The 14,311-nt window shown below is 42.3% G+C and overlaps 1 protein-coding gene across 2 annotated transcripts in view; it reads left to right on the top strand.

Annotated features, from left to right (window-relative positions):
- ATRNL1 (attractin like 1) overlaps nucleotides 1–14,311 on the top strand; it is a 2,088,076-nt gene that overhangs the window by 474,867 nt on the left and 1,598,898 nt on the right. For both annotated transcript variants that reach the window (XM_069239275.1, XM_069239274.1), the window contains exon 9: nucleotides 7,966–8,149. In XM_069239275.1, coding sequence (XP_069095376.1) covers nucleotides 7,966–8,149 — 184 coding nt within the window. The remainder of the gene's footprint in view (nucleotides 1–7,965; nucleotides 8,150–14,311) is intronic.

The following is a 14,311-nucleotide window of genomic DNA, read 5'->3' as shown; positions in this document are numbered from 1 at the left end:
TCGGACAGCCGCATTGGCAGTGGTCCGACCACCACCGCAACTCTGTCTGTCTGAAGACCACCAGGGTCGTAATGAGGCCCTATGTAATTACACTGATCAAAATGTTTATGCAGTGTCCAGTAAGGGCAAATTTTGTGCCTAATCCTGCCCATCCATTTTATAAACCTTAGAATAACAAAACTGTGGATCAACCCTTGCAACTTAAGCAGTTGATGTGCATGCAACTGTTTACAACAGGTGCATGAAATGATTTGATTGTAGTTTGTGATATGCACAATACAGCACATTTATTAACTCGCCATGTTTTGTTACAAGTAATACAAATCTGTGATCGACTCAATGCTGTCAATTAGGAAAATGAACCTTTTACGTTACTTTATGAGTCAGGTCTATGACCAGAGATACAATACTAAATCACAAATGTGAGTACGGGGTTCTAGTAACGTAAGTAGGTCAAAAGTGTACTAATTGTGACACTAGACCACTCGTATATCTCGACTAGAGGTGGAAAGGTGCGCTGTGAGGTGGTGTCAGATCTAAAGGGGGGGGAGGGAAGGGGAAGGGAAATTTCCTTTACGGACTAGGTGGTCTCACACACTATGTAGTGTCATGCTTCATCATATGACCACCTAGCCCCACCCAGGTAGGACAGTGCCACCTGGGCGGACTCAACCTTGCTGTTAAAGGAACAGGAGGGAGTGCGTAAATTAATTTCTGGAAAATGGGATCCAGCTATGCTAGGGAAATAAAAACACCTACTCAGATACCCGGGTAAATTTAATGGAGGGTTCTGTGTGGTGTGGTTAAAAAGGAATGGGGAACCGGTGTGAGAGCAATGACTCACAAGGTCACCTATCTAAAAAGGGGTAGCCGACATGTTTCTGCCCTTATGATTGAGCTGTGGAGGGTCTCTGGGCATTCATCAGGGCGTTGGATCCCTGTTGCAAATGCTTCTTAAGCGCTGCAGCAATAATCACATTAGAGAAGGGGAAGGGCCTACCTTAACCAAGGGATTACCTGGGGAGGACCCTAACACTTGAGGCTAATGGCCTCTGGTATCCTGGAGAGGGAGCGTCCCCTTATAGTCAGACTTGCATCAAAGGTGGGCGCTCTCTGTGCGCCTATACCGACCTCTCCTTCTATGACCAGAGATTACACCGTGATCTCTCCAGCCTCTATGTATACCACCTAGGCTTTCTCATCATTATTAAATCCTAGTAGCTGCTGAACCCTAGTATTTCTTTTCAGCTTGTTCTTTAAGTCACAAAGTTATTTGAAAATGCATTCTGTCTATAACCAATAAAGTAAGCCAGATCAGCTTTACAAAATTTTTCCTTGCTACCAATTTTTGGGGGCAAAGTTTGTAAATGTAATGCATATGTATTGGCAGGCCCCAACCTGACTTTCAATAATTTTGCCCCTACTTATTACCAGCGGCAATCCGTCAGAGCAGGGCTCAAAGCTATGCCACGCCATTTCCAGTGCATGATGAGTGTCTGTCAGACGGAGCAAAGGTCAGCCTGACAGACACTCATCAGGTCAATGTCAGGTAGCCAGGCACTTAACCTGCATTAATGCTCAGGTGCCATGCAGTCTAGGTTTGCCGGCTGAAGATCTCACATCCCTGAAGTCAATGACATCATCTCAGCAAAGCCTTGTGAAGATCCTCCCCTTGGTGATAAAAAGGAGGGCTGTCACTGATAGTCAGCCTTGGGAATTGAAGCTTCGAAGTGCCCCGGGCTGGCTATTAATCAATGTGGGCTTTCAGCACCCTTTCCCAATTCAGCACTGAGTGCGGTGGGATCAGTATGACTGACTGACCCTACTCTGTGATGAATTAGGGAAGGTTTTCTCTCTCATTGGCTGACCCTAGACTAGGTTAGCAAATGAGGAGAAAGCAGGATATTCTCGTTCTTGTTTCCCTCCGGAAACCTCCAGCTCCTTACTGGACCATTGTGCTTCTCTTTCCTGATATCCACTGGTATTAACTTCTCTGCAGAGCCTGGTCACCACCATAGCCTACCAGGTAAATAGTTCTTTGAATGTTTGGGTGTGTGTATCTAAGAATGTGTGTGTGTATATCTAAGAATGTGTGCTTGAGAATGAGCGGGTGTGAGTGTATGTTTGGATGTGGGTGCTAATGGATGCATGTTGGTATGTGTGCTTGTCAATGGGTTGTTGCAAATATGTGCACCCAGGTGTGCTTGTAGGTGGATGGAACTGGGTATTTGCGAATGTTTTATTGTTAATGGGTGAGTGTATGCATATTTCAGTATGCATATGAGGTTAGAATCCCTCACCGCCTCACAACTTTTAAAATTAACCAGCCACTCCTCCTGATGACACTGCTCTTCATATTGACGATTTGACCCGCATAGCCCTACCCATTTCTTGTCCACCATTTGTAGGTTCTCTGAGTCAATTATTCCCATTTGCAGATAGTTTACGGCAACATTTTAAGAAAGTTTGACAACTTTAATAATATAACATTTTCCCAGTTTACTTATGCTGATGCACAACTGTAGTGTGTAAAATGTCTCCTTTTCTGCCACAGTAACAAGATATTCTGCTGTGTGTGTGTGTGTACACAAAATAGTTTTAGAATGTAAGACAGGTTCTTAAATCAACAACTAATCAAACTGTGACACTTGGTTTGTTTGTTTCAGATGTTGTAAAGTATTGTTATGTTATATTGATTTATATAGCACACTAATCAATTGAGGGTATTGAGGCACCTGGGCAAGGTGAGTGGTGCGCAGGTGCTTACATGAAGAGCCAGGTCTTCAGCTTCTTGCAGAGCTCTAGAAGTGAGGCGTCTCTGATGTGTTGAGGGAAGTCGTTCCATGTCTTGGGCCCAATGTAGAAGAATGAGCGCCCGCCAGTTTTTGTTGTGGATGAGGGGAGTGTGTGCAAGTGAGAGTGAGGCAGAGCATAAGTGTCCGGTGGGTTGGTGAAAGCGCATACCGTTGTTCAGGTATTCTGGTCCTGTGTTGTATAGGGCTTTGTAATGAGTGTGTGAGAAGTTTGAATTGACTGTGCTTGTGAATGAAGAGCTAACAATAATCTTTCTGAGGTGTGGGGTAATGTGGTTGCAGCCTGGGAGGTTGAGTATGAATCTTGCGTCTGTCTTCTTGATAGTCTGTGTGGGAGTTGTTTGGAGATTCTAGGTTAGAGAGCGTTGGTTCAAACTTAAAAATACAGCTATTCTTTTCCAGGGTCCAGTCATACAATCCTGCCTTATTTGCTGCATCAGGACTTTAATCAGAATTACTTCACACTTATGTCAAAACAAACAATACAATAATGCTTAATTCACTCTGGAAAGTTGGCAGTTGAAAAACACTTTCCTGGTAGCGGAATTAACCAAGCTTTAATAAGTGGTGTAGGTAGGTTGCCATGCAGAAAGGGTGCGAGGATTTTCAGTGCTCCAAGCAAAATGAAATAAGACTGCTGAAGTATTGCTCATACATTTCAAGCCAATTGTTCTGTGTTTTTGCAGCAATTGCTTACTGTTGTTAGGGGCGCCCTATAGCTAAAGGATTTCCTCGCCATATGGAAGCACCATCCATGCCTCCCATAGAAACTGGTGGAAATGAAACCACTGCTCAAGGATCATGTATCTCCACTTTCAGTCATGCCTCTTGTCCCATTTCCACTGTGTTTGGTATCATAACCCCAGCCTCTTTTCTTCTGCTTTAGTTTTGTTTCATATCAGGTGGTTTCCAACAGGCAGCTGACTAGTACCCTGGAAGTAGCTCCCTGAAGTGTAGCTCATCACAGTATCTAATTCAGAGATTCTTGCAATATTGAAGAAGGCAGTGCTACGCATCTCCCTGTCCTTGGAGTGATCTCCAGCCAAACCAATGGGCAGACAACATGCTTACTCTCGAACGCAAAAAAATTACAGCCTTCAGTACCTGCAACATGACCAGCTGTCCCTACGCTAAATTTAGCAAATCCATATGGAGAATGGTTACTTTGCAAGTCATGTTCCATCAGTCATGCAATACCTTGGAAAGCTGGGCCTGGAAAGCGTGCCACCAATGGCCAGTTTGGATTTGTTAAGAGTGTGGGACTGCCAGAGGCACATTAATACAGAGAGATAGATAGACATTTAGGAGACCATATATTAGTGACTCAGTAGCTAAAGAGCGCAAGGGCTGGATGGAGAACGGAGTCATATAGTAGAAGTGGTAGGTGCATGCATGTATGTGTATTTGTTTAAATGTTTCTGTTTGCGTGTGTATGCATATGTGTGTACATTTATGTATGTGTTGTCTTGTGTCCCTATTAAGAGAAATTCTCTTTTATTGGAAGCCATTCCTGGTGACTTGGAATAGTTAGTGTAGCTGGTGCCCCAATATAAGGTGCTGATTGGTCCATAATTATATTTCTGGTATATTGCTGGCACTGGTCTTAACATAGTGCATCATGACATATGATAAGAATCCTTGGACTAATCGTGGCATAATGGCAGATATCCTTGCCATACTGTGTATGTCTGGCCTAATTGTGGTTATCTATCACATAATTGTGCCCATTGATTAGAATAATAACATCTACGGCTGCCCTGATGTGTGGGTTCCTAGCATTATGGTGGGCAGTAATGGCATAATTATGGCTTTAACTTAACAGTGGCATTCCTTAGCATAATGTAGGTATCTGGCATTATGATGGGCATCCTTGGCATGTGGTGGTAAACATGGGCAGGTGGTATGCAATTTGTCTGAGTGATGCATTTGTACTATGGGAATTTAGAAGCGAGTGAATTGTTTTTTTTTTTTTTTTTAAGAAAATTACAAGATTTTCGATTGTTTTAACTCAAAATGGAAAGTGAATACTTGAAAGAACACCATTTGTGTTTTGAAAAACTGATAAAAGATGATGTTTGACAGGAAAATCATTGAAAACCCAAAACATTTTAAGCTGCTCTTTTAATGATAGTTCATACTGAGTTGTGGAGATTTATAGATTTTAGTATTTTCTTTCCCAGTGTGCATTTGCTGCTGTAGCTGTTATTTAATTTAATGGAAGCAGTTTATTCTGCTAAAGCCTTTTTGACATTGAAGTTAATAACCCCATTCTGTGCATTTTGATGTTGGTGTTCTACTACATTATGAATTATAAATATCACCCAGCCAAAATATTGTATCCAGACTATCAATATCATGAACGTAAGCATAGTTTTATTTACAGTCTCAACTCCACGTCTATTTATGTTGAATGTGTGTGTATACATATATATATATATATCTCCTACTGGAATGTCCCAGGAGGTAGTTAGAGTTAGGGACCATGTTTCCATAGAGAAAGCTATTTTTGACTTGCCTATATCTTTGGCACGGGTTAAAGGTTGAAAATCGTCCTCTTTAATAATGGGGACATGTTCTCCCTATCATGTTATCTAAGCCCCTATTAAGAAGAATCCCTAAATATGACAAAACAGATTCCATTCATTTTAGGGGTGAGTTGCCCAATGATGCTCGAGTGGTCAGCCTCGTAAGTAGGAGGGCCTCACATTTCCACCAATGCAATGCATACCCTGAAAAGACAGAGCATTCCGAGATCACCATAATTAGCATGAGTATGGGCTGTTACGAATTAGATAAGGTCACTAAAATGTTGTCATTATATCTTATGTTACCCTGCTGGTGTAGCTGTTTATTTTCCAGTGTTGCCATACACAAATGGCTAGTGGGCCCGGGGCCAAAAGAAACAACAGAGAGGGGTGAGGGGGCAGCCCTGCCATGTGGCCCATGCCACCCTGAAGGAGGAGGACACGAGTCCTCCATAGTTGATTAATGTATTTGGTATTGTATAGAGACAAGTATTGTTTCACACAAAGTCTACTACAACTGCGATTTTTCTCATGATGTAAAATATACATTGCCACTCAATCCCAGTCAAAACCTTTCTCTGTATCAAGGGACACAGCCAGTTTCTCGTCTTTATCATATTTTACTATACAAAAAATATGACAGGAATCCCTCAAGTGCATGGTCAATGATGATTGAGGCCCATATTCACCCTAATATTGGTGTATTAAAGAATGTGTAACAATGATTCACCTAGGTAAATCAGGACTTTGCCAGGATTTTCATGTCCACATTGAAGAGGAAACTGGCTCTATAACCGGTGTCTTTGCCCGATTCAGGAATTATGAAAATCTTAGCCCTATTTTATTCAGGGGGAAGTCTCCAAATTCATCCTGTTCTTTGAACATTTTATGCAAGAGGGGTATATGACTAGTAGTTTGGCCTATTTATAAAATTCTATGGCAAAACCTTCGTCCCTGAGAGCTTTTCCTGCCTCCATTTCGTCTTTGGCCTAGCTATAGTTCCACTTTTTTGATACTGCCTTCTAAGTCCGGACTTTGATTACTTTTTAGTTGCAGGATGGGAAGGATAGAAAGGAGGTTCTCTTCTTCCCCATGAGAGGAGGGATATTCTCTATGGTATAAATGATTGTAAAAGGTCGCAAAGGCAAATCTAATGCTATGCGGGTTAGTGAGCATTTGGCACCGATTGTCCATAACTGCAGGGATCGCATGTTTCATTTCTTTATGACGCAATAATAAATTTAGTAACCTACCCACCTTCTCCGCCCTTTTTTCACAAGTTTTCTGTTTGCGATACAGTAGAGTGTGTTCCTCTTTTATGAAGTGTTTGCTTTTGAGTTTGTAATTTACACTGTGCTCTCGACCTAGTGTGTATTGCTGGTGTCGTGTGTTGAATTCTATTGTGTTGTGTTGACAGGCGTTTAATGTCAGTCTCTAATGTCAGGTGTATAGTTTCAGTGTTTTCTTTATTGCTGCAGCATCTCTTATAAGTCCCCCACTCAAGAAAGCTTTCCTATCTGCCCATAACATTCTAATTGAAGGTCTGGACCCGTCACTCTCCTCAACCTAAGTCTTTAAAAAGGAACTGAGGTGTCGAAATCCCATATAGATTACTTACTATTTTTAGTGGCCTCCTTCGAAGAACATCTAGCACCGCCAGCATCCCTAATACCATTTCAGATCATGACATGCTCAGTTTTAGTAGAGAAGTTGGCATGCTGATGCCTCCTTCAGGCAGTTGGCACATGAATATGCTACAATATAGAATGCCAACTAAATATGTATCATTTGTGCTTCACTGCTGTTTCACCATCGCTCATTAATAAAATATGCGTTACATAATCATGAGATGCAAACGCTTGGAACGCGCATATAGCATTTTCATCGTAAATGTGGAGACAAATCAATAACGCTATAAAGAGCTCTCTATGCAGCCACCAGCAGGATGCCAGCTTCAGCCATTTCCACACAAGCCTGGTCCATTCCTACCCGCACTGTGCTAGGAAGCTCTTTTATATACACATGTTAAAATGGTGCTGTAGAGCAAAGAATCAGCGCCCTGTAATCCAGGCTCTTATCTTGGCAAATCCCCTACAATTGGGTCACTGTGACGCTGGGCCGGACACTCAATGGCCACCCAAGTCGTTCAGCATACTACTGTCCTGGCTGTGTCCTGAAGTTAAATTACAATTTACTCTACATGTGAATGTGCATGAAAAATCATTTTTATGAGGTTTTATAATTTAAATGTGGCCTGTGCAGTGACGTTTGGGGTTGTAGTTTTGTCTTTTTGATTTTGGGCTTGGGAGTACAATTCCCATCATGAAAAGTACAGTTAGCTATTATGCTATGAAGAAGTTGCTTCTGATGCTATGGGGCTACTTTGGCAGCCATGAACACTTCATTAATGTCCATCAATCTCCTATAAAATTCGGAATATATATCAATCCATGCACATATTTGTTTTACAGCTATAATGTGTTTATTTGATTTTGTTGCTCTTATCCGCATTTGCTACTGGGATGTTAAAATATACTGTTGATATCTTGCACATATAGGAAGACCAGAGAGTAACAATCCTACCATATTAACTACAACATTTAATGCTGATTGCATGTATCTTTCAGGGTCAAACACCTGGCTGGTCCCAGAAACGAAGGGCGCGATTGTGCAAGGCGGATACGGGCATAGTAGCATCTACGACATAACCACAAAATCTGTCTATGTCCACGGTGGATACAAAGCCTTCCCAGGGAACAAATATGGGCTAGTAGATGATCTATACCGATACAAAGTCAACACAAGGACATGGTGAGTTGCTCCAATAAAGAATTGTTTTGTTCCTTATATTTCGCTCAAAATTGTAATTAGGCTCACATGGCTCTGTCTGATTGAACACCTGCCACTTGAACGTTTCTCAATATTTTTTATGTCAGACGTGTAGACCATTAGCTCAAAAAATTAGTGTCCTTTAAATTCCCAGAGCCCCTCAATTTCTTATTTAATGATTTTGAGGAGTTTGACTGATGACAAGCAATCTGACTTCAAGTGCTGACAACACCCACATACCAGATTTTCTGCATCCTCTTTTCTGTGCTGTTATTTCTATGCATACCTAATTATTTCATTTCTCTCATGTTTCGATTGGACATTTTAGATCGGTCCTCGTGTTTTTTTGTACACAACTGAGAACTTTTTTTGGGTCCCCAGGAGAAAGTTAGTCTACTCCTTCAATAATCAGTTAAAAAACAAGCCAAGCTGTGGTTGGTAGACACCAGGGCATTGGCCGAGGCAGTGGACTTAAGATCAACCCATCCAGCGAGCCAATGGAAGGGTTGCTGATAGATTCATGTCACTGAACATGTAGTGGTCTATTCACGTGCCTTCATGTAAAAGCATTTCAATTATCTGAATTAATTCAATTGAACCAGTTGGATTTGGGTGCTGGATTGTCATTACTAGAGAACAATCATAGATGACTCAAGTTAACTAAATTAAACAATCTAGTATTTAGAGAGTAAAATCCGACTTCATTTATAAATCCTGAGCTTACATCTCATAGAGAAATACATTCAATTAAGTTAGAAGCACCAGAATTACAGCAATCGGTTAAGCAGGCCAGATTGTATACATTTTTAAAGGCAAATTTAAACTTTTTGATTAGTAGTGTTTAGAAAATCTCCAACACTCTCCATCTCACTTTATTTATTTTGTGAAGGGACCACACTGGGTCTCTCAATTTTCCCTTTCTAAAGGTTCCCTGCTTTGTCTTGTTTGTCGCAGTATCACCCTTGAGGGAGGAATATTTTTACCACCTTCCTTTGTTCATTTCAATTAATCAATGTAAGTGTCTGAATGAAGTGTGTTTGGCAGCTTCTTGTATGCGTGGCATGTAGGTAGCACCATGTTGTGAGCTGGGAATAACCCAGATTGATTTCTGTAAACTATTGTTTTTTTGCCCATGAGCAGTGATTTTCACAGTGGTACACCTGCTAAAGGGGGACAAGTGCACCTTTTTCATTTCTACTAATTTTCAATGTATTGTCGCTTAAAAGAATAAACATTAATGTGTTAGCTACTTACCTAGAAACTTAACCATTGTTGTGAAGAGCAATGAATAAAACATTACATTGAATAAGAATGTAATTGAATGTAAAACCTCTTGCTCACTTATAGGTAATCGTGGTTTCAAGCAGTAAGGCTTAAACAAAGAACTAGTGTAAAGCATTTAAAAGCACCAAGCAACAGAATAAGAACGTCACACAATATGAAGTAACTCCAACACCAATTTATGAAAAAAAATAGATTTTTCCATATTTTCAGATACCAAGATAATCAAGATCTACCTGAGGGTTCCAGAGATATATATTGTTAAAGAAAACATAAATCTCAGCTTTTTAGTCCAAATTGTAATCAAGCATTGGTAACCATAAAGTTTGGAAACTTTTGAAAAGCTTGGTAGTTTTTTGTTTGGCTACTCTGGCCTAGACTGAGTGACCACTTCCAACACGGAGAAGGTCAGGGATGCCAATAAAGAAGATTTGGACAGTTACCTCTCAAGTCCAGTTCCACTTGATATTAAAATCGCCGTTCATTGGAGTGGATTAAGGATGCTGAGGATGCTGAAAAGGGCTTTGGATGCTGTGTGGGTGAGGGGGGTCTCCTTGTGGTTATTCCTCAGTCCACCAGTAAGGCGGGGTGACTTTGGCCAGAGGGGTCGGTGTCCCTCAAAGTCCAGCCGCTGGTGGGCTACCAAACTCTGGACACAGCGGGACCATTGGTTTTCTTTGGTGAGGGCTGTTGACCATCTTTGGCGGCCGATTGAGGCTCTGGTGACTCACCCGGGACTGGCAGGTACGAGTACAAATTATGAGTCAATAGGGAAGGATTTCATGCCTGCATGTCTGCAGTCAGCTGCAGTTGCTTGCAGGTAGCTACGGACTAGCCGAGACAGACTACTACAGCTTTTGTGGCACTGGTGCTGGATCAGGAAGTCAGCCGTTTGACCCTTGGAGTCAATACTTTGGCCTGGGGCTTGGGAGTGACATTTCCACAAGCCAGGCACCACAGGCACAGTCCTCTCTTTGTTAGCCCAAGGAGCAGAAGGTATAGTCCAGGAGTTTCTGCAGCCTTTCTTGCCAAGTCTAGGGGGTCAGTACAGCAGTCCTCCTTCAGTGCTCTCTCCAGTCAAGATGTGATCTGGGGTTCAGGGTGCCAGGGGTGCCATGTTTATGCCCAGAAAGTGCCCTGGGTGGATGATGCAGTCACTAGCCAATAGGCTACCAGTATCCCTCCCACCGTGTGAAGACTTCCAGTTATGTGCGACATCTATCAATCCCTGAGTGCACTATTCTGCCCACTCTCAAGATTTCTGAAAACATCCTTGGTCGTAGGTAACTTGGTATCCCACCCTAGAGGAGTCTACATACCCACACAAAAAACAGCTTGGCTACTGGTTCCCCTAGCTCAGGTTTCTGCAATGTCAGTCCTGGAGAGCCGGGTCCATGCCAGATTTTTAGCATATCCACGTTTAGAAAAATGTAGATTTCTGAAACATCTTTTTTCTAAATGTGGATATGCTAAAAATCTGGTATGGACCCGGCTCTCCAGGACTGACTTTGCAGAACCCTGCCCTAGCTATTCCGCCACCAGCCTGTCTACCTGAACAAAGGGGCAGGCCTTCCCAAGTGTGATTTCCATTTGCTCACCAAAGGCAGCTTCTCTGTTGAAGCTTGCCATTGGGCCATTGTCCTGTGTGGCTTCCTGCAAGGAGCAGGAAACACATCCCTCTGTGGCTGGCCTCTATCGTTCCTGAGACTGAGAGTCGTTCTTACGACTCCCCAGGAGGGCAGAATGCTGTCTGTTGGCCAGCAACCGTGAAAGGCCACCTTTTAAACTGGGCAACAGAATGGCAACTTTCTAAAAGGTGCCTTTTCTTAAAAGGGACATTAAATTCAACTTGAGCTTGAAGTCAGGTTTAATGCCACAATTAAATTAATATCTGAAAGTACCCATTGTAGTAGTCCCACTCAGAAGTTAGCAGGACTGAGATGTCGGCCTGTAACTCTGTACTAGCCAAAAAGGCTTCTAGCTTTTCCACAGTAAAACAACAATTTGGAAGTTTTACTGTTAAGACATATTGAAGTGCATGTCCCACATAATAATATACTGCTCCCTGCCTTAGGGCTGAATAGGCCTTCCAGAGGGGGAGTCTTATATATATATTGGGGAGGGTAGTGGAGGCTTTGCCTTTGGTTTAAATGACAAACTCGAAGTAGCAGTTTAAAACTGCTCTTCCAGGCTGCAGTGGCAGGGTGGAAGCCATTCTGTACTTTATCATACGCATAGTGGCAGAATACATGCTGCAGCCCTAGGTGGCATTTTAAGTATAAACCGATAAAACCCAAAAAACACCCCCACCACTGGTCATAACGGCTAAGGTTCTGCTGATAGCTAACTAGTTTCCTATACACCATGATGTAAATCATGCATGACATAAAAATCTGCATGGAGGTGTTTGCATAATTCTTCTTGGACAAGGTTAATCAGATCCATGCCAAAATACAAAGAGAGCACTCGTTAATTCTCCTCTCGCCTTGTGGATAGGTTTTGGACAACTCAACCTAGTTTGTGTCAGCAGCCTTGAAAAGAGGTGTGGGGGGAATATCAAATACATACATAAAACTTTTTTTTTCTCAAGCATCTCCTGTTCCCATTGGAAAAGAAAACCCTCCCCCATAACCTGGATGCCTCAGTTTTGGATATTTGAACTGTCCCTCTGGACCGGACTGTTATTTACACCTGTACTCCTCCCCTCTTTCTTGTTTCAGTTCACTAGTTAGTATAAGAAGGGCTAAGACTGCAGGGAACAGTCCAACCAAGCCAATAAAATGTACACTTAGGTTTCGTTGCAAGATTATGACCTACTTCCTGTGCAGTGACTGGGCTTCAGGGATTTTAATACTGATATAGGAAAACTGTCAGACTGGAGAAACATCCCGTGAGATTTTGATCAAAGAACCAGAAACACAATTTAACATTGTTACTGTTGAGAGTTGCAAATAACCTATTAGTTACTCAGGGTTAGGGAAGCTGCTAGTCCTACCTCCTACAAGTGTAGGAGGCCTTCTTGTGTACCATGCCTTCTCCTGCAGCATGTATGTTGGAGGCAGGGTCGAACTGTCCTATAGGGCAATCAGGCACAGCCCGACAGGCTCTTATGACAGGTCAATATGTGGGCTGTATTTTTGGCATTTTTATGGTCCCGTTCTATGGTCGACTGGGCCGTTTCTTTCCCCCAACATTAAATCAAACCTTACCTGCAGTAAGCTCAAATCCATGCAGATATCCATTTCATGCAAAACAAGTATACAGGGTGTCTTTAGAAGTTCATAACTTCCCCGTTTACAAGTGTGGGGCACTTTTTTAGCTCTCTAATTCACTAATGGCAGCCATTTTTAATTTGTGCCTGGGACTATTTTCCGTCACAGTCCAACTATGGGTGGAAGTGCTGCTGGAGTCGAGCACAATTCAAGGGCCTTATGCACTAACAATGGTGGCAATGCCTGGCCAGGTTTTACATTTTTGTATGTATGGTCCTCCTCAAAGTTTCTGATTAGAATCCAAATGTGTCTTCTATTAGTCCTTGAAAAGACACTGCTTCATAGTTTAAGTGTCCACTTTGCTCCAAACCTGCCCTTAGGTCGCATAGCAGCCCCTTGTTTACCTTCAGTCTTCACTTTTGTCATGACTGTGCTATTTTGTACTCATTTCACAGCAAGGAGCTGAACTCCTAGGGTCTTTCTGTGTCTAAGCAGAGCATCGCAGCGACAGTCTTTCTGACCACCCAAGAGTGAGGAAGGAATGTGGGGGAATCAATAGAAAGCTACCGCTGCCCTCGGTTTTCTTTAGCAAGAGAAAGATAGTCTTCTGATGGTTTTCCACCTTCATCTGCACAAAAGATCAACTTTATTTCTGTCCTTCGAGGGTACTGACATTCGGAGACTCTTTCAAGTGATGTTCTTAGAGCATCTTGTCAGTCTTTGGTTCATGTTTTTGCATGGACTGCAGCCTCATTCTTTCTGCTTTGAAGAGCGTGGTTTTGGACGTCAAAGTCTTGAATGTTGGTGAATGATGAACTATCCTACTTTAGGAAACCCAGTTATATTAACCAGCACTAGCCCATACTTAAAACCCTCAGCATACTAACTAAGACTAACGTTATGTCCTTTGTAACCGAAAATATATACCAACTGTAGATCGAGAGTACATTGTGATGTGGCTGTCAGTGCTATGGGGCTGTCTCTCATTTACACCACAGCAAGGCCATTCAAGCATTTGACAGCACTTACCTGTCCTTTGACAGCACTTATCTCCTCCGACCTGACTTACCGACTAGAAGTTTGCTAGGCATATGGACATATATATATATATATATGTAGCTCTGAACCTAGACACGCTGCTCCCACAGGATAAAAGTCCCCACTGCCCATCCCTCATGAGCGACGCCCGCAGGACCAGATCGGAAACTAATATCTTCAAAAAATTTCCAACCACCCCTTTTCCTTAAAAGGTACTTCTAGATTGGGGCAGTAGGGACATAGCTATTTCATGAAAGCCAATTCCTCGCTGTAAACAGCACCCTAGCCTGCAGCCCACCGGGAAAATGCCACAATGGCCTCAAGGCTCTCTCCAACACTGGGAGCCAATTTTTAAGTATAAAATGATTACATCTTTTTTTTTTTTATCAACACCCACAACTGGTCATTAAAAGCTAATGTTCCGCTGGTAACTAAGTTGTTTCCTATACACCACGAATAAATCGTGCATGGCATAAAATCCGCATAGAGGAGTTTTCAGATTGCACAAAAAATAGCATTCTGCACACAAAAGCACGTTTTAGGGAATTAGTTCGAGGATACGTTCTGTGAGGAAAATGCTGATCTGGAGTTGGTGTATTCGGGCTGTAAATCA

Source organism: Pleurodeles waltl, chromosome 6 (assembly GCF_031143425.1).
Source record: "Pleurodeles waltl isolate 20211129_DDA chromosome 6, aPleWal1.hap1.20221129, whole genome shotgun sequence".
Classification (NCBI taxonomy): domain Eukaryota; kingdom Metazoa; phylum Chordata; class Amphibia; order Caudata; family Salamandridae; genus Pleurodeles; species Pleurodeles waltl.
This window is presented reverse-complemented; position numbering and strand designations above follow the sequence as displayed.